At 35.7% G+C, this 26560-nt stretch overlaps 1 protein-coding gene across 4 annotated transcripts in view; it reads right to left on the bottom strand.

Moving 5' to 3' along the window:
• The window catches only part of SLAIN2 (SLAIN motif family member 2), an 80835-nt gene that overhangs the window by 12408 nt on the left and 41867 nt on the right, over nt 1-26560 (bottom strand). For 3 of the 4 annotated variants that reach the window (XM_019928225.3, XM_019928223.3, XM_019928220.3), the window contains 3 exons: nt 23698-24057; nt 21819-21956; nt 14039-14116 (listed from right to left, as the gene is read on the bottom strand). In XM_019928225.3, the coding sequence (XP_019783784.1) occupies nt 14039-14116; nt 21819-21956; nt 23698-24057 (576 nt within the window). The remainder of the gene's footprint in view (nt 1-14038; nt 14117-21818; nt 21957-23697; nt 24058-26560) is intronic. The other variant, XM_019928222.3, reaches the window with a different exon arrangement.

The following is a 26560-nucleotide window of genomic DNA, read 5'->3' as shown; positions in this document are numbered from 1 at the left end:
GGGTCATCATTAAAGAGTCCACAAATAACAAGTGCTGGAGAGGGTGTAGAGAAAAGGGAACCCTCCTACAGTATTTGTGGGAATGTAAGTTGGTGCAGCCACCTTGGAAAACAGTATGGAAGTTCCTCAAAAAACTAAAAATATATCTAGCATATGATCCAGCAATCCCACTCCTGGGCATATATCTGGATAAAACTACAATTCAAAAAGATACATGCACCCCTATATTTATAGCAGCACTATTCACAATAGCCAAGACATGGAAACAACCTAAATGTTCATCAACAAATGAATGGATAAACAAGATGTGTTAAATATATACAATGGAATACTACTCAGCTGTAAAAAAGAATGAAATAATGCCATTTTCAGCAACATGGATGGACTTAGAGATTATCATACTAAGTACGATAATATAACTAAGTATGATAAGTATGATTATCAGAAAGAGAAACACAAATACCATATGATATTACTTATATGTGGAATCTAAAATATGACACAAATGAACCTATTTACGAAACATTAACAGACTCACAGACATAGAGAAAAGACTTGTGGCTGCCAAGGGAGAGGGCAGTAGGGGAGGGATGGATTGGGAGTTTGGGATTAGCAGATGCAAACCATTATATCTAGAATGGATAAACAACAAGGTCCTACTGTATAACACAAGGAACTACATTCAATATCCTGTGATTAAACCATAATGAAGAAGAATTTTTAAAAGAATGTGTGTGTATATATATATAAGTGAATCACTCTGCTGTACAGTAGAAATTAACAAAACACTGTAAATCAACTACTTCAATAAAAAAAGAAAAAACTGAACAGAATTTTTGGGGACCTGTGGGACTACAAGAAAAGACCCACATTTTCTTGCCAATGGAGTACTGGGAGGAAAGGAGAAAGAGAGGACAAAAAGTACTGTGAGAAATAATGACTTCCCATATACGAAAACTTCCCATATTTGTCAAAGGACATAAACCTGCAGATTCAAAAAACTAGGAGAACACCAACTAGGTAAATCCAAAGCAATCCATGCCAAGACACATCGTAGTTATAAACTTCTGAAAATGAAACACAAGAAAAAACTTGAAATCAGAGAAAGAAATAATACCTAACCTATAGGGGAAAATGAATTCTAACAACAGTGGATTTCGCATCATAGCCCTCAGAGGCCAGGAGAAAAGTAGCAAATATTTTTCAAGAGTTAAAAGAAATGTCAACCCAGAATCCTATACTCAGAGAAAATATCCCAGAAGAAGTAAGGGAAAATCAAGACATTCTCAGACAAAAGAAAACAAACACAATTTGTGGCCAGCAGACGCCCCTCCCCCCCAAAATCCCCAGGTAAACAAATTCTATAAACAGAAAGAAAATGATAAAAACATGGTAACTTGGAATATCAGAAAAGAAGAAAGAACAAAGTAAGCAAAAATATGGGCAGACACATAGGATTTCCCTCTCCTTGAGTTTTCAAAATAATACGTGCAGGTTGAAGAAAAAATTATAACACTGATGTTGCTGAAATATTATTTAAAGAAAATATTTAAGACAATTATAAATGGGGTGAGGGTAAAGGTACATGAAAAAGGTAAGGTTTGGGCTTCCCTGGTGGCACAGTAGTTGAGAGTCCGCCTGCCGATGCAGGGGACATGGGTTTGTGCTCTGTTCCAGGAAGATCCCACATGCCGCGGAGCGGCTAGGCTCATGAGCCATGGCTGCTGAGCCTGTGCGTCTGGAGCCTGTGCTCCACAACGGGAGAGGCCACAGCAGTGAGAGGCCCGCGTACCGCAAAAAAAAAAGGTAAGGTTTACATATTTGAACTGATAAAATGATAACATCAACAGACTGTGATATGTATACATGATGTTATGTATACATAATGTAATGCAACCACTACATATGCAAACATATGGACTAAAAAACACTATATATAAGTCAAAACGGAATTCTAAAGAATGTTCAAATAACCCACAGGAATGCAAGAAAAAGAAAATAGAGAAGTGAAAAAGAGAAAAAACAATAAACAAATAAAATGGCAGACTTAAGCATATCAATAATTACATGAAATGTAAATGGTCCATCTACACCAATTATTAAGACAGAGATTTGGTAGAAATGCATTTAAAACATAACCTAAGTTTATGCTGTCTTTATGAAACTCACTTCAAATATAAAAATAGGGCTTCCCTGGTGGCACAGTGGTTGAGAGTCCACCTGCCAATGCAGGGGACACGGGTTCGTGCCCTGGTCCGGGAAGATCCCACATGCCGCGGAGCGGCTAGGCCCATGAGCCATGGCCACTGAGCCTGTGTGTCTAGAGCCTGTGCTCCACTACGGGAGAGGCCACAACAGTGAGAGGCCTGTGTACCGGAAAAAAAAAAAAAAAATATATATATATATATATATAAATATAAATATAGGGAGGTTGAAAGTTAAGGGATGGAAAAAATATATCAAGCAAATAATACAAAAGGAAAGCATGATGGTTATATTAACATCAGATAACGCAAAAGAAAATTATCAGGGACAAAGAGGGATAATACATAATGAAAGCAGGGTCAAATTACCAAGAAGGCAAAACAATCCTAAATGTGTATGTACTAAACAGAGCTATAAAAATGTGAAGGATAAACTTACAGAACTGAAAGGAGAAACAGACAAATCCACAATAGTTGGAGACTTAAACATCCCCCTCTTAACAACTGATAGGACATGTAAGAACTCAACATCACCACCACCAACCACAGAATCTAACTGACATTTATAGAACAATCCACTAAACAACAGCAGAATATACATTCTTTTCAAGTGTCCACAGAATATAAGCCAAAATAAGACTATGCCCTGGGCCATAAAGTAAATTACAACAATTTTTTAAAAACTGAAATTACAAAGAGTACTTTCTCTGACCATAATACAATCAAACTAGAAATCAATAACTAAAAGGTAACAAAAAGATGAAAAAAATCACTTGAAAACTAAATGATATACTTCTCAATAGAAATTTTATAATACATGGAACGGAATAAAAATTAAAATACAAAATATCAAAGTTTGTGGGTCATAATTAGGAAAAAGAAAAGTCTTAAATCAGTAATCTAAGTTCCTACTTCAAAAAGCTAGAGAAAGTAAAATAAACTCAAAGCAAGCAGAGGATAATAAAGAGCACAAATCAATGAGACTGAATAAAGAAAAACAGAGAAATCAAAGAAATAAAGATTTCTTTCAAGAGGACAATAAAATTGACAAGCCTGACAAAATAAAAAGGAGAGAAAACACAAATTACCAATATCAGTAATGAAATCGGATATCACTGCAGACCCTGAAGACATCAAAAGGATCATAAGGGAGTACTAAGAACAATCCTACACACATTAATTTGACAATTTAGATGAAATGAACCGATTCTTCAAAAAACTAGCACGACTCATCTTGTATATAACAGATAAACTGAATGGCCATATAATTATTAAGGAAACTGATTTCATAATTCAAAACCCTCTGAAAGAGAAACCTCCAGGCCCAGATGGTTTTGCTGGAAAATTCTACCAAAGGTTTAAAGAAGAATTAACACCAATTCTATACACTCTCTATCAGAAAACAGAAGAGGAGGGAACACATCACAATTCATTTTATGAAAGTAGTATCACCAGTAGTACCAAAAACTACTGTGTCACTAGAGAGTGACAAAAAAGATAGTGTCAAAAAAGAAACCTATGGACCAATATCTGTCAGGAAAATAGACATAAACCTCCTTAACAAAATATTAGCAAACAGAACTCAGTGATACATAAAAAAAAATTATATACCATGATTGAGTGGGATTTATTCCAGGATGCAAAGTTGGTTCAGTATTTGAAAATCAATCCATGTAATCTACCACCATAACAGGCTAAAGAAGAAAAATCACATGAGCCTATTTATTGATGTAAAAAAAGTGTCTGACAAAATTTAACACATATTCATGACAAAATTTTCAGAAAAACAGGGAATAGGAACTTTAACTTGATAAAGAGCACCTACAAAAAATCTACAGCTAACATATTTAATGATGAAAGACCGAACGCTTCCCCTCTAAGATCAGGAACAAGGCAAGGATATAGGCTCTCACCACTCTTATGTAACACATGCTGGAAGTTCTAGCCAGTGCAATAAACAAGAAAAGGAAATAACGGACATATAGATTAGAAAGAAAGAAAGAAACTTTCTCCATGATTGTTTACAAAGAAAATCCCAAGGAATCTAAAAACAAAAGAACAAAAAAAACCTTCCAGAAATTTCGAGTTCAGGAAAGTCACAGGATGGAAGATTAACATACAAAAATCGATTGTATTTCTATACGCTGGCAGAAGATTAACATACAAAAATCGACTGTATTTCTATACGCTGGCAATAAATGCACGGAAATAAAAATTTTAAATGCAATACCATTTGCACTGCACCCCAAAAAAGAGAAAATAGATATACAGATGTAAATCTAATAAAACAAATCTCGGCAAATATCACAGGTTAGCTGCAAAGATCAAATGAGCAATGTGTAAGTAAACTGTTGGTAAAATGTAAAATATTATAGGATTTGTAAGGTGTATCATATCCATGCCTCCCTTATCTAAGGAAGATGGTGCTTTTCAGCCTGCTGCAGCTCAGTTATCTGGAAAGATATTCAACAATGTCACTCAGGACAGTCTCCTAAGCTGTCCTTATAAATTAACTAAAATATAGGGATTAAGTAAATTAGGCTCCATTACCCAAATTAATTATGACAGCAGGCTATAGTTTCTCTTTACTCATTGTGGATACCGAGAATTACACTTGAATCAAGGCACAAAATGAAGGAATGTTATCGGCTCCAAGCAAGAATTAGAATTCTATTTATAAAACTGAGATATGACTAAGAATGTTAACTGTGGTGTCTAAGTCATCTCTAAAATGGAATGGTGGGTGATATGAGGAGTCTTAATTTTTCAATATTCATTTTTGTCTTTCAATAAGCATTTAATAAAAATGGTAAGTTTATTTTCTAATTAAGGCTTGTATAATTCAGCAGGCACTTTAAAATGGAGAAATTGAGTAAACTGTATACTGTTGTTAGCTTGATACTCACTGAATACAAAATGTTTTACAAATAATATATCTCAATATTAAACACTATCTTGCAATATAAAAACTAGACACTTCAAGTGGTTATCTTCACAGTCATGTGTCAACCAAACTACAAATTACATTAATTGTATAATTTTTAAAAATATGTAAATATACAATAAATGCACAGTTTGCAATAAAAATACACACATTGCCAAACACTGGCTACCATGACTGATGGGGAGCAAAGTACATATGCCATTCAATTATTTAAAAAATAAAGACAAAAATACTTCCTTGTTGGGCTTCCCCGGTGGCGCAGTGGTTGAGAGTCCGCCTGCCGATGCAGGGGACATGGGCTTGTGCCCCGGTCTGAGAAGATCCCACGTGTCGTGGAGTGGCTGGGCCCATGAGCCATGGCTGCTGAGCCTGTGCGCCCGGAGCCTGTGCTCCGCAATGGGAGAGGCCGCAACAGTGAGAGGCCCGCGTACCGCAAAAAAAAAAAAAAAAAAAAAATTCCTTGTCAACTATCCCTTACTTTATAGGTATATCATTCCAGTCACTCAATGGTCTATGCACCATAAATGATGGCAACAGGTTACTGACATAATAAGGACTTTAAAATAACTTCTGGTTATTAAAGACCACAGAGATGAAGTAAATATGATTCTCTCATTACAGAGTTAAAGAATCCTTGTTAGGACTTCCCTGGTGGCGCAGTGGTTAAGAATCCACCTGCCAATGCACGGGACACGGGTTCAAGCCCTGATCCAGGAAGATCCCACATGCTGCGGAGCAGCTAAGCTCGTGCGCCAGAACTACTGAGCCTGTGCTCTAGAGCCCATGTGCCGCAACTACTGAGCCCATGAGCAGCAACTACTGAAACCCGTGTGCTCTAGGGTCCGCGTGCTGCAACTACTGAGCCCATGAGCAGCAACTACTGAAACCCATGTACTCTAGAGCCCGTGAGCCACAACTACTAAGCCTGAGCACCACAACTACTGAAGCCCACATGTTCTAGAGCCTGCGTGCCACAACTACTGAGCCCACGAGCCGCAAATGCTGAAACTGGTGTGCTCTAGGGCCCACGTGCTACAACTACTGAAGCCCGTGTGCCCAGAGCCTGTGCTCTGCAACAAGAGAAGCCACCACAATGAGAAGCTTGAGCACCACAACGAAGAGCAGTCCCCACTCACCACAACTAGAGAAAGCCCACGCGCAGCAACAAAGACCCAACACAGCCAAAAATAAATAAATAGATAAATAATTTTTAAAAAATCCTTGTTAAAAGAGATACTAGTAACTACTACAACCCTTCCACTTTACAGAGACGGAAAATTGCCACAACCACAGAAATCAACTGAGCAAATAAACAGGAAAGTCAGGACTTGAATTCAGGTCTCCTGATTCCCAGATTGGTGTTCTTTACCTCTCGGTAATACCAAAAGAGAAACACCTCTGGGAGTAGACATTAAAGTGTCTTTTTCGCCATTTTAATTTTCAACTAGACTCAGAAAGTTTATTTGTGGGGCTACTATCCTATGCAGGTTTTATAATATACAACACCAAGGCATATTAAGTTTGTAATGGCTGACAAGTAATCATAAAAAAACAAGACATAGAATCCCTTGATTTCTTCTTTCATTAGGGTACAGTACTTACCATTATTTTTATAAGCATATATTTATCAAGAGAATATTTATTATACATAAGAGGCAGAAGAAACCCCTGGGAACAGGTTTTGCTAGCTTTTCTTCCATACATACAAAAAGACTGACAGATAAGAATAAATAAGCTACCAGCAAACATCTGCAGCATTAGCAGCATTATTTACAACAGGTACAAAGTGAAAACAACTCAAATGTCCACCAACTGATGAATGGATAGACAAAATTTGTTTGAAAGAAGCCAGTTGCAAAGATCACATATTGTATGATTCCACTGATATGAAATGTTCAGAACAGGCAAATCCAGAATCAGAAAGATTAGTGGTTGCCAGTGACTGGAAGGAGTGGGGAATGGGAGTGACTGTTAATGGGCATGGTGTTTCTTATGGGGTGATGATAATCTCTAAAATCAGACAGTGGTTAACAGTTGCTCAACTCTGTGAATATACAGTTGACCTTTGAGCAATTCAGGGGGTTAGGGGTGCTGACCCTCTGCACACTGGAAAATCCACATATAACTTTGCAGTTGGCCCTCTACATGCATGGTTCTGCACCTGTGGATTCAACCAACTACAGATTGTGTAGTATTGTAGCACACACTTAGTGAAAAAAATTCGTGTATAAATGAACCCATACAGTTCAAACCCGTGTTGTTCAAGGGTCAACTGTACTAAAAAACACTGATTTATACACTTTAAAAGGATGAATTTTAAAACAGGGGAGGGGAGTAAAAGCAAGAAATCTCAGAAAATAAACAGCCATATATATTTTTTTTTTGCGGTACGCGGGCCTCTCACTGTTGTGGCCTCTCCCGTTGCGGAGCACAGGCTCCGGACATGCAGGCTCAGCGGCCATGGCTCACGGGCCCAGCCACTCCGCCAACAGCCATATTTTTGAACAGTTTCCTAAAACAAAAGAAGAGGGAGCACTAGAGCCATAAATTAGAAAATCTTAAACTCCCTTTCTAAACGTTTAGAAAAACCAATTTCACAGAAAAATGAGCAATAGAAAAAGAGTAAGGCAAAATCCCATATAAAGTTATTAAATAAAAAATAGAGAGAATAAGGAATAGAATAACATTCCTACTAATGGTGAAACCTTGCCAAATATGTCCACCATGCACACACACAAAAAGATGAAAATTACGAGATATGAAAGAACATAAATCAGAATGAATGAACACTCAAAAGGGAGGTGGTGGAACACAGAAAAGAATCAGACATAAAATAAATCATTTCAAAATGAAGTCTAAGACAGAAGGAATACAAGAGTCACCATACACAGGACCTTATGCTTTAAAAGAAATAAACAATGAAAATAAACTTATAGAACAAGAAGAAATGAAGAAAGATGAAAAGGATTCAAGAGAAGGCAAGAAACACAGAAGAAAGGCAAAGAACACCCAACATGTGTACAAGAAGAGTCCCCACAAAAAAAGAAAGCCAAAGCAAAAGAACACAATAAAAAAAAACTATAATTCTAAAGAACTTGCCTAAAATTTTTAAAACTCTGCAATTTCAAATTGAAATAACACACCACATATCTGGGGAAATCAACTCAGAATGACAAACACTAAGACATATTCTAATAAACTATTGAACTTTAAAGGAGAAAAAAACAACCTTTGGACATCCAGATAAAAAGACCAAACGATTGGAATGGAAACAATTCTTTATTCCTGACAAAAATGGAGTCATATATTTAAGATACTCAAGGAAAGAAAATGTGAGCCAAAGATTTCGTATCTAGCTAATGACTTTCAAATATAAAAAGAGCAGACAAGCTGTCATCAACATGCAAAAATTGAGGGAATGGATATTGTTCCCATAACTCCTTAAGGAATCTAACTGAGGATAAGCTTTAAACAAGAAAACTGACTGGTGAGACAATATCAACAGACAGGTAGCAAGCATCAAATATTATTTAAATGTAGGGCTGAGACTAAATGAGGCATATAAAGAAGAGTATATAATAGTTATTTATGGAAAAAGTTTTTTTATTTTTATTGGAGTATAGTTGATTTACAATGTTGTGTTAATTTCAGGTGTACAGCAAAGTGAATCAGCTATACATACACATATAACCACTCTTTTTTTAGATTCTTTTCCGATATAGGCATTAGAGAGTATTGAGTAGAGTTCCCTGTGCTATACAGCAGGTTCTTATTAGTCATCTATTTTATATATAGTAGTGAATATATGTCAATCTCCCAATTTATCCCTTCCCCCCTTATCCCCTAGTAACCTATTTATGGAAAAAGTTTTATAAACTGCTTTTAGTAACCATATTGTATGGTATTACACTAATGTTATCCCCAGAAGATTCTGTAAAATGTGGGAGAAAACAAATTATTAAATGATAGTCTATTTCTATGTGTTTCTGAGAGACAGACTTCTCGGAGCAGAATAAAAGAAAGCAAGCTTTAAGTTAAAAGAGGTTAAGTAATTATCCTCAAGCCCTAAATTTGATTAGGAAGTATCAGCATGAACTCATTAAGGCATTCAATCTTAAAAAATATACAAACACAAATCTACACATATATATTTCTAGTAATTGAAAAGAACTAGAAATAATGACCAACTGGATAGTAAACAGCACAACTAAAAACTCAGACTTTGGTTTTGAAATTCCATTTCCTACCAAAAGAAATCAGGATTTTTTTTTTGAGAAATAACTAAATTCAGGTCTGTGGCAGGAAGTGTATAAGATGAGCCTATCTTGTCATACCAGTTATCAAGACGTTATCAAAGACTACCAGGGTTGTGTCAAAAAGACCTGAACACCAACTTGAAGATGCTTCTGCCAAAGTTGGGAAAATACTCAGATCGAAACACATTAAAAAATGTTTAAATCTGTAAGTTTATAATGATATATATATACATATATATATATATGTATGTGTGTGTGTATGTATATATATGAAAAATATTGGTCACCTTTGGAGGATCCTAGATTGCCAATTTTTTATTTTGTAAACTGGTAAATAAAGGGAAAGAACAAGTATTGAAATAAAACCTCAGTGCTGGTTAACCAAAGAATAAGGTAAAGTTTCTCTTAGGAATGTTAGAATTGAAATAACCCAATTCTGCAATTCCTAATAAAGTAAGGATATAGGCATTATGCATCAATGCCTGCTAATATCATATGAAACAGGCAACGCCAAGAAGTACCACCACCTATATAGCAGTCTTGCCAAAAATAACAACTGAATCTAATTAACCATGTGGATAACTAACAATTTATAGGAAATACAGAGGAACCTGATAAATGACACCATGGAAAATCCAGTCTGTGTGAACATCTACAGGACAAGTGATTTGGTGGTTTCTTCAAACAACAAGGGGGAGTAAAGAGTTGGAGGAAAACTATAAATTAAGAGAAACTTAAAAAAGACATATATTAAAGAGGCAAAACTATAATTTCATTACTTGGATGATAAAAATTATACAGAAAAGTAAGGAAGTGATCGCTGTAAAAATCTGGAAGAATGGCTATTCTTGGGAGAGGGGGTCAAGAGAGGATTGTGTTTGGAAGCAGATGGGTATAGAGTATCTGAGGTAGTAAGTTCTAGTCTCCTGATATGAATGGTAGTTACAAGGGGGTCACCTTATAGGAACTCATTAAGCTCTCTATGTATTATATGGTTTTCTGAATTTGTGCTATATTTTAAAATAACAAAGATTAAAAAATAGATTTATAAATTAGAAATCCTTTTAAATTTATTAATCCTTATATTCTTAGATAAATGTACTACAGTTTATGAAAGGACAAGTCAAAAAGTTCTACAATCTCCAGATATGGAGAGAAATGCTTTAATAAGGTTAAAGTATAAACTGAGGAAAACTACAGTATATGAAGAGGTGCACTAAGCTGTAGTTTTACTATTGTAAAAAATGTTTCCTCCTCTAATGGTAGCAGCATTTTGCCTTGTCTATAAACTTGGGAGTTAGGGAGGAATAAAAATATAATGAGGGTTAATTGGAATCAGGTGATCTTTTAAAACCACAGAATGTTAAAGGCTTTTAATACTTTAAAATGCAGTCCTATTTAATCAGGAAAATCAAGGCACAAATTTCAGAGAGGTGGAAATTTTGATCTAGGACTTTCTCAGCAAAGGAAATTGATAGATGTAGTCAAGATTTAACTAAAGAGGAAAAAAGAATCTTAGAAAATCATAAAAGCCTTAGCAAGTCTAAATATAAGTAAAATCTATTCAAGTATCATTACAAAGACAGCATGAAATGATCTAACAGAAATTTGTGTGTTTGGAGGGAGCCCCAAGAACAGCCCCCATGCTCTCTCCTTTCCTTCTCCCAATTGTATGTAACAGTCATGGGAGGGAGAGCAACTCCTTCAATTTTAACTGTATCTAAAAACTGTTTATGGCAGAGGCTGGCTTTGATCACAACTTTTAACAGAAGAAAAAGTAAAGAGGGGCTAGAACAGAGGAAAAAAAGTGAAAAGAATGTAATGCATGTATCTTGTTCATGCTTCAGATTCAATATGTGTTAGTTGATAGAAAAGGGAACACGAAATTTAAAATTTCGGATCCAGGGTAATGACAAAATTCCTGGGTTCATATCAATAAGGCCTCTTATAAATATTGCTTATGTCACCTTAAATATCTCAAAATATAGTGAATTAGAAAATTAAAGCAGTATTAGACAACTACCATCATGAACTCCTCCTTAGTTGTTTCTTTCCTTCTAAATAAAAGTATGTTTGTACATTCAAATTTGTCCTTATCTCTACATTCACTTCTCTAATTAGTCTTCATTTTCTTCCCCTGACTTGTTGAGGTTTCTACCCTGTTTATCTCTACTTGACTGAGTTCCCAGCAACTGGAGATAAATAAAATATATCTTTATCAAAGCAGTTTAAGCAGTCACTTCTACGAAGTCTTAAAAAAACACAATGCGTTCTTTCCCTCAAAGAGAAAAGTGGGCTGAAGAAACACAAAAGCTTTGCAAGAAGAAAACGCAAAGAGGGATGTGTCCAGCCCTTCCTGAGTTAGTGGCATGACTGTGTTCATCAAGAAATGTTTATGGAGTGTTTCTTTGTGCCAGGCAACACAGTTTTACTTCCCTTCCCATATTCAAACTCCAGCTACTACTAAATGCAATTAAAATCAAAGTGACCATTTTTCCAATAGTTAAGGAAACCATCTTCTTCCTCTTCCCATGATTCTGTGAGCCCTTAAAATAAGTAAATCAGCTTTCTAGAAAATGTTATAGGCTCATCCCCAGGAAGAGGAACAACTTATTTATGTGGCAATTTACTATCTAGTCCATGTTTCTCTACTGGATGGGATTAATGTGCAAAGGTACCTATGAAAACGTGGTGTCTGAATCCTGTCTGCTTCACATCCCTACAAGAGCAGAGAATCCCACAGTCCAATGCAGACTCCTCTCTCTCAAAGTCTAGACATGAGGGTAAATTAGAAAATCCATTTTGACCTTGGATCCAAGAGATATTCTCCAGCTCAGCTTTACCAGTAATTAAACTAGTATTTTAAATCCTATCATATATTGTTCCTTTTTCAATTGGTTTAGAACTTATAGTGTAAAATGATCATCACCAAGCCACAGTACTGACCAGAAAATAAGGGAGTCTGGATTAAGATAAATGAGAGATTAAACAAAATGAAACAAAAAGGAACAAAAAAATGAAACATGCACACGCACAAACTTCTCTTTCTTTACCATGTCATCTAGACAGCTAGAGGTACCAGGAATTATGAGACTGGGTTTTCCTGTTATCTTATCACAGAGGGCAGGCAGTTTGGTAGTTCAGAATCACAAAAATAATGTAACCTCCACAGGCGTCCCCCACCCCCACAAAAAAAATCAGCCAGAAGTTATGATCTTCTCGATCTAATAAATAGCAACGTAAAATCTTCAAGTAAAATTTTTAAATTATATAAGCGTACCTAATGCCAAAAAACATTATGAAGCAGCTTATAGAGGCATACAAAAAATAAAATTTATATAAACTTAAAATCCTCTCTTGCCCTGGTATAGATACTACAATCCTTTTATAATCATCTGTTTTCACCTACCTTCTACACCTAGAAGTACTCAAAAGTATCTGGAAATCTCAAAAAAGAGGTTTAAGGTCCTCAAATAATTTAAGAACCGTTTCTAAAATGATCCTTAATAAATCACCTTCTTCTCTATCAAAAGAGCGTAATCTATTCTGTCTGTTATTATTTCTGACAGTGGCACCAAAACAGACCCCTACTGGAGGCCTATAACCAGCCCCTGACATCCAAAACACAAACATTCCAACATTCTACTTTTCTATTTGACTATTCTCTTTTCTTTGGATTCTAATATCTAAAACTATTTCCTTAAATTATACTTAATCCACCAAATCATTGCTAAAACATCTGCATTAGTGAACTTGCTAAAGTACCTATTTCAGTACTTTTATAACCATATTAACTAAATCATTTTTTCAACAAATCAAATCCCAAGCCTCCTCTTTCCATATAATGTCCTGTTAGTGTTTTATCCTTCTTATATATATCTTTGTTATTTATTGAGTTCTGAAGCTACCAGGAAATCTACATGTCCTGGATAGGGGAAATATTTTTCCTCCTTGCCTATATTTGTTCTGTACCATTTCCTCTGAGGCTTCTATTCATTCTTATTACTGCTGGTCTATCTAATCCCACAGTGTTTCTCCCAATTCTACTTCTTCCTAGCTGTCCATACATCCAATCTCTTGAAACCAACATGATAACTTTGATGTCAACCTTCATATATTTCTTCAGCTGTCAGTTCTTACAAAAGCTTCCATTCCATGAATATTCCAAACATCATCAGTTAACAACTCTGCTTTAACGTCAATCAATTTCTAATATGAAAACATGCTTGTTTCATCCTACAGATAAGTAAATCCAAAAACCAAAGACAGAAGAAAAAACATAACATACAGAATGTCTGGCATTTGGTTCATTTTAAAGCATTTATTAGTTTACCTAACAAAGTTAAAACAATAACCTTCAGTTTTAGGTAAGAAAAATGATAAATTCTCTAATATTAAATGCTATATATCACTTATTCCTTTTAGAATTGCAACCCAATACATACCTCTGTAGAAAATGAGTTTCTTCTGGATTTATCCAAGTAACAGAGAATGAATACACATTATTTTAGTATTAAAAAAAAAGACTAAAATGTGCCTTATAGACATCACTGACTCAGTATGCCAAAAGGTAAAAGATTTAACTAACTTGACCATTTGCTGAAATTTAAAACTTAGTAAGAGGCTGTAGTTACCTCTTTTTGTAGATGAAGTTTGAAGCAACTGTTTGCCTTTGAGGGAAGTACGAGGCAAATTTTTCAGCCTTTGCGAAGCTGTTGAAAAATAAGGAACTGTAATATTTGCCTGGAAGGACAAGATAAAGACTATAGCTTCTGTAAACTTGAATATTTTAATACAAACTTGAAAATTTATCAAGGAACAGATAAGGTGAAACTATGTTAGAATCCTAGAAGCAGAGGAATCTTAAAGTGATGCTTAGTGCATTAAGTTGGAAAAGAAAGGGAATGGAAACCTTAGTGCAAAGTGCATACTTTCCAAAATTATTTCTTATAGATGAGAAAATCTATAATATGTAAACCAATCAAAATATCAAAGAGAAAACAAACCACCAGCAAACATGCTACAGGATGCAAAGAATACAAAGCTAATAAGTAAAGTGATGAACGCAAGCACACAGTACAGAAAAAAAAATAAACGTAGTACTTGTTCAGCGCAAAAAGCAGACTTTGGCAAAGCAGTTATTGTTAGATGAACTGTCCTAACATGAAATAGTAATCCCCATACTCAAAAAGGAGAAGAAAACTCAGAACCAGGCAGGTCCTCAAGGGAGTAAACAATCTAGTTGCTTTAATATGTTCAACATCATCTTGCCGTAGAATTCAACTAATTGCACTTTAGACTTTGGGTAGCAACATATCTGGACTATGCACACATGCATACGGGTGGGCAGGGGTGTGTATGTGTTGGGGTTGAGGGATTTGGAAGAGTCAGAGCATCTGGTTTTTAAAGTGATCAATGAGGAGTTCTAAGCTTTCTTTGGAACTCCTAATCTATTAACTGCAGCGAAACTCTCATAACCGGCAATTAAGCAGCAGTTCAGAGCCATCTGGAGTTAAATCTCTTTGGCTCCAATGAACTGATGATTCCCACATGTACCAGTGCAGTCACCTATTTAAGTGGCTCTAAAATGTCATTCTACCCATTTGAAAGTCAGACTTCATATACCTCTAGGATTTATATGCAACGCCCCCAACCCGCCCCCAAAAAGAGATCTCAAACCATAAATCTGGCCAGAGTTTAAACAATCATTGGGTTGATAAATGGATTACTTGATATATCACCAAAAAGAATTAAGGAGAATTTTTCTTTCCCTCTATTGCTTAACCGTATCAATGCTGATAGGATTTTCTCACTGTCTAATAGTAAACATTTTTAAAAAGTACCAAATGCATTTGATTTCAATTTCTGTAACACTTACTACAACACATTACTGCTGCTAAACAATATTGTATGCCAGTTTAAGTTAAATATATTGCCAGGCAGACAAGCAAAAAATTCTCCAAACCTAAAAAACACCAATTTTATAATGCATTACCTCATATCTATCCCACAGAAATATAGGATGCTATCGTCATTGAATATTCTTCATTTACATATTTATTCATACATGCTTTCAACCATTCATATTTTCATTCATTCACTCATTCATTCATTCCTGCTTTCTTTCATTCTTTCAAGTAATTATCTACTTTATTAGAGGCACTGTTTTAGGAACAATGGATTCAGTATCCAGCTAGATAGACAAAGTTCCTACTTTCATGTAACTAAGATTTTAGGGAAGGGGAAACAATAAACAAAGAGTAAAATATATGGCCTGCAAGATGGTGATAGCTGCTAAGGAGAATATTAAGTAGGAAAGGGGGACAAGAAGTAGGAAATTTAAGTTGCAATTACAAACAGAGTCATCAGGAAATATCTCCCTGAGATGACATTTGCCCAAAGATCTGAAGGAAGAGAGGAAGTGAGCCATACAGATATCAGGGGAATGCATTCGATATGGAAGGAAAAGCAGCAGTAAGGACCTGAGGTAGGAGCGTGCCTGCTATATTTGAAGAACAGAAGTAGGCCATGGTGATTGGAGTGGAGTAAATGAGGGCAAAAGGTAACCAACTGTACATACACTGGCAATCCACAGTATCTATTAACTATTATAATTTTTTAAACGAGGGTTTAACATATCACCTCTAATCAACTGTCCTGGAAAGATCTTATTTAAATTAATAGCTACAATAGCTCCAATGGACCTTATTTATCCCTCAAGTTTCATGGGTGATGCCACAAGAACAGCATCTACAGACAAGTGAAAACTGTCCAACAATAAGTCAAAGAATCAGATAGGATCCTGTTTATAGCAAATAGGATCAGGCAGTATACTCTAAATTTGCCTGATACAGATGGAATGAAATGAATGATCTTCATGAGATACCACAAAGTCACATAATGTTACTCAAATAAGAACAAAAACTAAATTTTAATCTGAATTATCAATCGTAATTTGATCTGTTTTCTAATGACGAAACCACTTTTTATTTATTTATTTCGTCCGCACAGCTTGCGGGATCTTAGTTCCCCAACCGGGATCAAACCCAGGCCCAGGCAGTGAAAGTGTCAAGTCCTAACCACTGGACCGCCAGAGAAGTCCCCAAAATCACTTTTAAAAGATAAATTATAGTAGTTAAACTGAAAGTCTCCAAATCCTTCTAGAACTTTAATCCATTCACCACATTGCTACCAGACTGAGTTTCTTAAGAAGTAACCCTGATTAAAAGCCTATGATGGCTCGCCATGCTTATAAGATGAAATCTAAACTCCTTAATATGAAATTTATTTGATTCATTTATTTTTTTGGCTGTACCACGCGGCTCGTGGGATCTTAGTTCCCTGACCAGGGATCGAACCCTCACCCTCGGCAATGAAAGCGTGCAGTCTTAACCACTGGACCGCCGGGGAATTCCCAACATGATATTTAAAAGCTCCCACAATCTAACCCCTACCTACATCTCTCGTCCTTGGTCACTGCACCAACTAACCATCCTGTGACCCACACTTTAGTCAAACAAAACCACTATAATCAGGGTGCCATTCTTAAAACTTCATTACTGGTCCCACTGTTCGGAAAACTTATACTTCCTTTCCTCGTGTGACAACTCCTCCAGAGTTGGCTGAGACATCTTTCAATACCTTTCCTGAAAACCTCTTCATACCTGCTGTGTAATGCCTCTCCTGTTCCCACATCACTTCCTGCCTATCACTTCCTCTTTTGGAGGGCATGAGCTGTCTCTTTCACATTTATATTCCCAGTGCTTGGAACATATACACCCAATAAATATCTGTTGAATAATTAAGAAACACATAAGTGACTGAGTACTGGATAAAATCCAGAGATTCAAACTAAATATTCGAGATCCTCCACAGCTGAGGTCCAATTGAGTGGTTCTCAAACTTAAATATGCCAGAGTCAGCTAAGACACTTCTAAAAAATAGATTCTGGGTCCCCATCCCAGATGTATTCAATCAACATTTCCAGAAGTAAAGGTCAGAAAAACTACATTTATAAAATCTCTTCGTGATAACTGACAACATCATTACACTACTTATCCTTAAACAGGAGTTCTACAAGTATCTCACTCATTTGTACATTAGCCAATTACACAGATTTATCATGACTTATTTATTTCAATTTATATTTCCTAATTATATAAAATTTGAGTGTAACCTTTTAGTGTTTTGGTCACAAGTGAAATCTGGATGAGAATTCCTTCCCCATGAGCCTAAGTGCAGTCTGGCCTATGTATAAGCTGACAACTGCCCTGGACACTTCCTCTTCAGTGAGAGGTCCAGAGTACAATACTGATCCTATACATCTCTTCTTTGGGAGTATACTCTGTATCCTATTCAAATATATTCTTCCATTTAGTTAAATGTAAGCAAGCAAGTGGATAAATATTACAATGACTTATTTTACTCTTGTGGTAATTCACAAAGTATTTATAGTTCAGTCTCAAATCATGCTCCAGTAGAGTCATCCAAGAATATTTTCCAAGATGCCTCCTCATTTGAAATTAGGTCAGCATGATGTAATCCAAACAATGATTGGGAGGAAATCAGGAGACTCATGGAGGAGTTGAGAAGAGGGAGTAATTTGGCTTGGTTTTGCCACTTTTCTAGTTACTTGACATTGTACATATAATTTATATGGATCTTTCTCCCTCTCTATAAAAATGAAAAATGAGATGTTGTGAGGTTCAAATGGGACAATACATGTTAAAGTAAACTCATACTACTTTTTATAAAACCAGCAGATTGCCTTGGGTTTTTCTCTCTTCTCTTATTTCTGAACCAGTAATTCCTATATTTTTCTGAAAATTAAACTTTCTATTAAACCTGTGCTCCAGTGGTCTTAGAAAGCAAGCACTAGTCTTTTGAAAAACTGTCGATGGGAAACATTCCTTCCTTTAACTGGAGAATCTGAGAAAATTACATGTATCCATGACCTCTGCAATGCTCTGGTTTTCTTAAACTTTTTAAGTTACTCATATTTTCCAAATATAAAAGTCAAGAATTGGTAATAGCTATCAAAATGAAAATATATTAGAACTCTCATAATATTCATATTTGAATGCCAACATCCACAATAATGCAGCCATAGCAAATAAGCATATAAAAATAGTGATTGGCATAGTAACAAGGCAAAAGAAGTGGTCCCTTAGGTGGAAATAAAGCAACCTTGCAAAGTTAGGTTCATGCAGACCAGCAAGTAAGAACCAAAGCTTTACCACTTAAGAGCTGGAAAAATACTTGTAAGAAAATAAAATGCAGCAAATATATAAACTTGGTTTATATAAAATATTTAAAATGCTAATTCATATATAAAACTTGCCATTGTAATATCTGTACATAATTATATATCAAAATAAAAAGGCTATTATGAAAACAGTACACCTATATACACACACTAGTTAAAACACACATATATATTATGTATCAAAGATATATGTAAAATTTTCAGAAAAATAGGTAACATTTTATTTTGCTTTATAATATATTAACTTTAAACAAAACGTTTAAAATTTTTTTTTCTTTTTTTTGGGCCGTGCCGCACGGCTTCTGTTATCTTAGTTCCCCAACCAGGGACTGAACCTGGGGCCACGGCAGTGAAAGCCCAAGTCCTAATTACTGGACCTCCAAGGAACTCTCAAGTTTTAAATATTTTTATAAAATAAACTTTATTAATTTTAACCTGCCAATATTCTGGATTTACTACTTTCCAAATACGTTTTTGTGAGTAGTGTGATTCTATACTAAAATAAATATTTGTGACATTTTCATCATAAATAAACTTCACTACAGCTACATATATAAAAATAAACAAGTATATGCAATTTTTAAAATAGGATGGTACCTTACTTTTTCTTCTGCCTATACATTATTCAAATATTGAAATACGACTATGAAACAGTATACATATATCCCACTTAAAAGTAAATTAGTGATTAGAATCTCATTATGTTTCTTTATGTATTTTCCTTAATAATCCACTTCTGGGGAAAAAGAAAAAAATAATTTACCTACAGGAAAAAAAAATTCTAGGGAATCAGCAGTTGATTATACAATGGTAATTCTACCACTAGAGAAGGTGAGTAGTTATCATAAAGTTTAAGATATGGTCAATATATTCTTTTTTTATTAACATTTTTATCCTAGGTTCTCAATCTTTTATTGTTCCTTCTCTTTTTGTAAAGAGTTATTTTTCATTTCCATACAGCTTTAAGATGCTAGAATAGTTTAAATAAACAAACAGCATGTATGAGGGCATGAGGGAACAAATCTGAGTAAAGATTTGGTACTGACAATAATGGAATGAGGTAAAAAGGATATAGATATAGCTGGTTTCATCAAAGAGCTGGGAAGCTGTCTGAAAATATGTCATGGAAAGATTTGAAAAATTCAGAATTTAACAATTTCAAACTAAATATTAAAGCACCTCTGAAAGCCAAGTGAAAATGGTGTTTTGGATTATCTGTGCATAGACTGTAAAAGTGTAGCTTATAATATACATGAGTTTTGTTACTTAATATTCTTAACAATATAAAAGTTTCTTTCCTGTTTTATTAACACTGTGGATTGCTCTTCCCAAGAGGGAAGAAAACCCCAGAAACAGGATATTATTAAATCAAATTAACTTAATTTGCAGGTTTAAAGGCACAAAACCTATCACTCACCACTTCAGCAATAACTTAGAGTTCAAACTGTATCTTTACTTTCATTTTTTAAATTTTGTGAATCTCTATTTTCTACACCATTTATGAGTACCACATGAGTACCATAACGGCACTCTTAAACACACAGTTCACATGGTCTGTGTGTTTAAAATTTAATGTGATATAAAAACATGTTTTTGCACACCTCCATCTAAAAAAATGAGGTACCCAAATCTCTAGGTATCAGTTTTCTACAACGCCTTAAATTTTAGAGTTTATCTTAGAAAAAAAAAGAAATAATATTTCTGGATAATTTTTATGTCTTAGTACTAAACCACTGATGTGAAAAATCTCTCTAAATGGGCTTTGGCTTTCAATCAGGATCAACATGGGTCTGAATCCTAACTTGCTACTTATAAGCTGTATGGTATGATCATAGATAACTTATGTAACCTTTCAAAGCTTCAATTTCCTAATATGTAAAATGTGTTAGTAATTGAACCTACTTCATAGAATTGTTCAGAGGATTAAACAGAATTATGAATGTTTGGTACCGTACAATGTGAGTTCTATAATAAAAATAATATTATATGCAATTTGTAAATAGGGAAAATTTATCAATATATCACAAAAGTCATTTTGGTTCAAATGTATTTTTTTCTGGACTGGATTTTTGAGCCACCAAGTAACAGCAGCTTAATACAAACTACACAAAGTCAGCTAAACACAATAGAGCCAAGGAAGAGTGCAAGGGGATTTAAAAAGAGTTGAATGCTTTCAAAGTTGTGTTACTCAATACACAAGTTATAAATGGACAGTCAATAACCTCATGTCTGTATCACTTCTTTGTCACAGCTTTGAGGAAATGAAGGAACACATCACAGTGACCACTTCAACCACTGACAGTAAACATGCTACAAAGGAACTGAATGAATCAAACTACAAAACTGATGTGAACTGTGGGATAGAAGGCATGCATATTGAGCATTTCTAAGATTGTAGAAATAACTCTGATAGTTGTTTAAAACTGGTTTGACTGCATGCTCATATCTACCCTACTTAATACGCAATACTTTTTGGAAAGTATTCAATTCTGTTTTAGTCTCTCTGTAAAGTACAGAGTGCCATCTACTCCCACATCACTTCTTAGCTCAGTTTGGCCACTTTGTCTCAGAAGTTCCTTCTGCATGATTATCTGATCTTTGTTTATGGTGCATATGTCTCCTTAATTCAACGGTCTCAACGTTCCTTTCCATCAGGTTACCTTCAACTTTTTTTAAAAATGAAATTCTACATTTGCTGGAGTATTTATTTTATTTATTAAGAATTTAACATGCCTTTAATTGTGCTATTATTTTCATGGGATCATTATTGTTTTTATTAATGTTCTAGTAAGAAAGCTCCTTGGGTTTTAAGTGGTCTGCTTCAGGACTATTTCCCCCCAAAATCCTGTCATTTTTAATGTGCAGTATTGCAGAATATAAGATTTTTAAGGCATATATATTTATACATTAAACAGCTAGAACATGCTTATTTTAGAATTCTAGAGAGACCACAGTTTCATACAGATTTAAGTATTGATACAATTGGGTATTTCATAGGGACAAATTTTAAATTTTAATATAGCTATGATCATCTTATAGCAATTGATAATCACTACATTTTACTATAGTTTAATACAGCTATTCAGCACAAAATTAAAATCTACAATTTTCATTTATCTTTAAATAACTGATACATAAAAGATACTTACTGGCTGAAGCCTGAGGTTGCATGCGAGGTATTCCTCCATTTGGCACTTGAAAATTTGAGTCACTTCTGCTGCTTTTCACTGAGTCAACTTGTGTACTGGATGTTCGGGATAGGTTTGGAAGACTGCGTCTTAGTTTTTCTATGACAACAGAAATTTAATTAAAAGAAAAAATCAAAACATTCTTTCCAATGAAGAAAATTAAAATGTTAATTAACATTCAAAAATCAAATTCTTGGGCCTCTCTGTAGTGCAGTGGTTAAGAATTCACCTGCCAATGCAGGGAACACAGGTTTGAGCCCTGGTCTGGGAAGATCCCACATGCCATGGAGCAACTAAGCCTGTGCCCCACAACTACTGAGCCTGTGCTCTAGAGCCTGCAAGACACAACTACTGAGCCCATGCACCTAGAGCCCGTGCTCTGCAACAAGAGAAGCCACCGCAATGAGAAGCCTGAGTAGCGCAACGAAGAGTAGCCCCTGCTTGCCGCAACTAGAGAAAGCCCGCCTACAGCAACAAAGACCCAACACAGCCCAAAATAAAAATTAAATAAAATAAATAAATTAAAAAAAAAATAAAATTCTTTATTTAAGTGTTATGCATATTTTAGAAGAGCTAACAGGAAGTACACGTCTTATAAAAATAAACAATACAGTTTCTATAAATGGGTAGAACTGTTAAAAAGAACCATAAATTACTTAAATCAAAATCTATACACAGGGACTTCCTTGGTGGCTCAGTGGTTAAGAATCCTCCTGCCAATGCAGAAGACATGGGTTTGATTCCCTGTTCCGGGAAGATCCCACATGCCACAGAGCAACTAAGCCCGTGCGCCACAACTACTGAGTCTGTGCTCTAGAGCCCTCGAGCCACAACTACTGAGCCCATATGCTGCAAGTACTGAGGCCTGCGTGCCTAGAGCCCATGCTCCGCAACAAGAGAAGCCACCACAATGAGGAGCACGCACACTGCAATGAAGAGCAGCCTCCGCTCGCCACAACTAGAGAAAGCCTGCGCGGAGCAACAAAGATCCAATGCAGCCAAAAATAAATTAAAAAAAAAAAATCTATACACAGATCACTTCATGAGTATAACAAAGCAAAACTAACATAATCAAGCAAAATTAAATTCACTTCTTCCTTTATTTTTGCATTGACTCAGTATTTTTTAAATAAATTTATTTTATTGTATTTATTTTTGGCTGCGTTGGGTCTTCGCTGCTGCGCGTGGGCTTTTTCTAGTGCGGCAAGCGGGGGCTACTCTTCCTTGCGGTGCACAGGCTTCTCATTGTGGTGGCTCCTCCTGTGATGGAGCACGGGCCCTAGGCTCGTGGGCTTCAGTAGCTGTGGCTCGCAGGCTCAGTAGTTGTGGCTCGGGGACTCTAGAGCACAGGCTCAGTAGTTGTGGCGCACGGGCTTAGTTGCTCCATGGCATGTGGGATCTTCCCAGACCAGGGCGCAAACCCACGTCCCCTCCATTGGCAGGCGGATTCTTAACCACTGTGCCACCAGGGAAGTCCCTGACTCAGTATTAATAAAACAATAAACTGTCTAAATTGTTGATCTACTTTCTAAAATACAGAACCTTGGCAAAAACTGTTACTTTCATACTGGAATATGAAGGACAAATTTTTTTTTTTTTTTTTTGCGGTACGCGGGCCTCTCACTGTTGTGGCCTCTCCCGTTGCGGAGCACAGGCTCCGGACGCGCAGGCTCAGCGGCCATGGCTCAACGGGCCCAGCCGCTCCGCGGCACGTGGGATCTTTCCAGACCGCGGCACGAACCCACGTCCCCTGCATCAGCAGCATCGGCAGGCGGACTCTCAACCACTGGGCCACCAGGGAAGCCCTGAAGGACAAAGTTTTTCCAGACATTATAGTTACCTTCATTTTTAACACTGGTTGTCTGTAAATCTGTGGGATGGCCTTGAAGGGAAAGGCGAGGTTGCTGTAAGCGGCTAATCATAGGCTGTGGGGACACTCTACTATATTCTATTCCCCGAGCAGGAGATCGAGAACGAGGTGAATTTCGGGGTGACTGCTTAGGTGATGGTCGAGGTGAATTGCGTGGTGATGGTGAAAACCTGTTAACAGCAGGGTATACTGCATGATGCATATTGTCATCTTCATCATCTAAACTTTGTGCATCAAGTTCCTGATCACTAAAAGTACCCCGTCTTGTAGAATTGCAAGATGAACCAGAACTGCGCCGAGACGCGGTGGCTGCATATTCTTGCCGGAGACCTGACAATAATGAATGTGTTATTTTATTTCTTTAGTTTTATTTTTAAACATTTAAATATTTTTTAAGGTTTAAAAGCAAAAGATTATCATTGAGAAATTCAAATAGGGTATAACGTGTAAAGGAAAACTCCCTTTCACTTGATTCACCTTAGACTTTCCCACACATAAGGATGCATATACCACATCTAAAAGGCTATTTTTAAATTAAATAAAATTCATAAATTTTTGCCCAATTTCAACATTTCTTCTTGAATCTGAAATCTATATTAAAAATAGAACAATAAATTTAAAAATATTTCTACTCCAAAAGACAGTAATCCAAATTTGAGATTAACGTTAAAGGAATACTGAAGGAAAACAATTACTGCCCAACCAGTGTAAAGAATACATCAGTGAGTAAATATACTCCCTGGATACTGAATCCTTGCATTAATCTTACTCAAGAAGATGATGAAGGAAACTTCTATCCCACTCTTAGGAATTCAATACTTGGACACAAACATAATTTCAGTTGTTTCATAACCTAAGAGACTTCAATAAAACAAGATAAATTCTAAGCCATCAAGTAAGAATTTTCAAAGGAGTCCCTTAATTATATTGATACCTCCAGAAATACCCAAGCAACCTTAGGAGCCCTTCAAATAGTATAAAACCTTCTAGAATAAAAACAAATGCTGATAGATATTCAACGAGAAAAAAAATTACAATTGAAAAAATGTATGGAATTTAGATAACATTTTGAGGAAGTCCTGCTAATTATTGGCAGTTTAGCCCAAAAGATCTGTTCTAGAGAATTATCAAACTTTTAAGTTATATATTCATTCACAGAAAGTGATATCAACATGGTTCCCCAAAGTAGTGGATGAGAATCACACCAAGGTACCTGTAAAACTAGATTCCTAGGGCCCGTCTAGCCCTTTGGTCAGGTTTGGGGACCACTGTAGTAACCAACAAATTACTTAGTGTCATGTTATAGCAACCATGGCACTAAAGTCACCTAGCAAAAGATGACAGACCAGTGAGAAGAGCGGTGTTTTAAAAAAGAAAAATCCAGATCCCAATGCAGGTTCTCCATTAACAAGGGGGTCTTAGGGAAGTCACAACCACTATGGGATTGTGTGTTTCTCATTTTAAAAATGAGGGAGCTTAACCAGGCAAACGCCCAAATCTGTTACTCTTCATTTTTGTTACCAAAGAATGGGAGAAACAATGTTGTAAAAAGGAAAATCATTCTCTCTTTAAAAAAAAAAAAAAAAAAAAAAAAAAAAAAAGCTGGTGTTTTCAAGGAGGAATCATACACATTTTCAGCATTTTTTGTTTTATTTTTTAAAAAATTCACCAGGAAAAGAAATATTTGTGCGTGTGAATAGCTTAGAAAGGATTTTTCAAGTAAGACTAAAATTTCTATTATGCATTACCAACACACAATATGAAAACTACAGCAAATAGCTGGTTGAATTTCTAACAAAATACTGCAGTCTAAAAAGTCAGGATTCAAAGAAGAAATGAGTGAGTTTATTCTAACTGGTAGTTACACAGCATGCTTTATTCTTTTTTCACATCCATGATAATAAGTAACCCCTCACTAGCTGACAATACCATACTCCCAGTGAGGAGTTACATACACAAAGTTACAGAAGAAAAGGGTAAAATGTTATTAGTTTCTAGGGCTAAAGATAGATAAAACAAGCACCAAAGCTTTCTATCTTTCTAAGGGAAGATGTGTGAAAATGAGACAAGAATTAGCAGAGTGAGAAACATTGCAGTTTCTTAATAAATGTTATAGCTTGATAAAACTTACTACATATTTACATAAAAGAAAGGACCTAAACAGAAAAATTTTGAACTAAACTATAGCATTGCTCCATTACCTCAGCCAACTGTCAAGACTCTGAAATCTGTGTTTCAAGGATCTTTTCATTATGAAGGTTAGAGAGACTGCTTCCTTCACAGTTAAGCCTATGGCATCATACAATAAAATATACAGGCAAGAATAATACTATCACCAACATCTTACATTCAGATGAGAGGGCACTAATGAGCCCTTGAAATAGTATGAAAAATTTTGTGCGTATGCATATTTTGGGAATGACAGGGGACAACACTTTTATCAGATTCTCAAAGGTATATGTGACCTAAAAAGTTGCAAGGACCACTTTGCAAAGCAACATCACATGCTTCATTTAACTTAATGTCACAATCCCGATTTTCCCATGAAGGTCTTTTTTACAGACTACACCAAACATTCTAAGAAAGAAAATTTGCCCCCAAGGAGAAAAAAAATGATTTGGGGGATGTGAAAAAAATCTTCGATATCATAATAGTTTGTGGCCCTTACAGTACAAAAAGAGATATACAGTATATCAACGGTATTAAAATTTAACGGGAGTGGGGGTGGATAAAAAGGGGGAAAAATGTCTAAATCGGCTCCTTGGGGAGGCAATAATGAAAGAACAGTTGAGAAACTCTGGTCTACACTAAGAAAACACAGAGCAACCGAGTA

The sequence above is a fragment of the Tursiops truncatus genome, chromosome 5 (assembly GCF_011762595.2).
Source record: "Tursiops truncatus isolate mTurTru1 chromosome 5, mTurTru1.mat.Y, whole genome shotgun sequence".
Taxonomy (NCBI): Eukaryota; Metazoa; Chordata; class Mammalia; order Artiodactyla; family Delphinidae; genus Tursiops; species Tursiops truncatus.
Note: the sequence above shows the minus strand (reverse complement) of the source record. Positions and strands in the feature narration are given on the sequence as shown.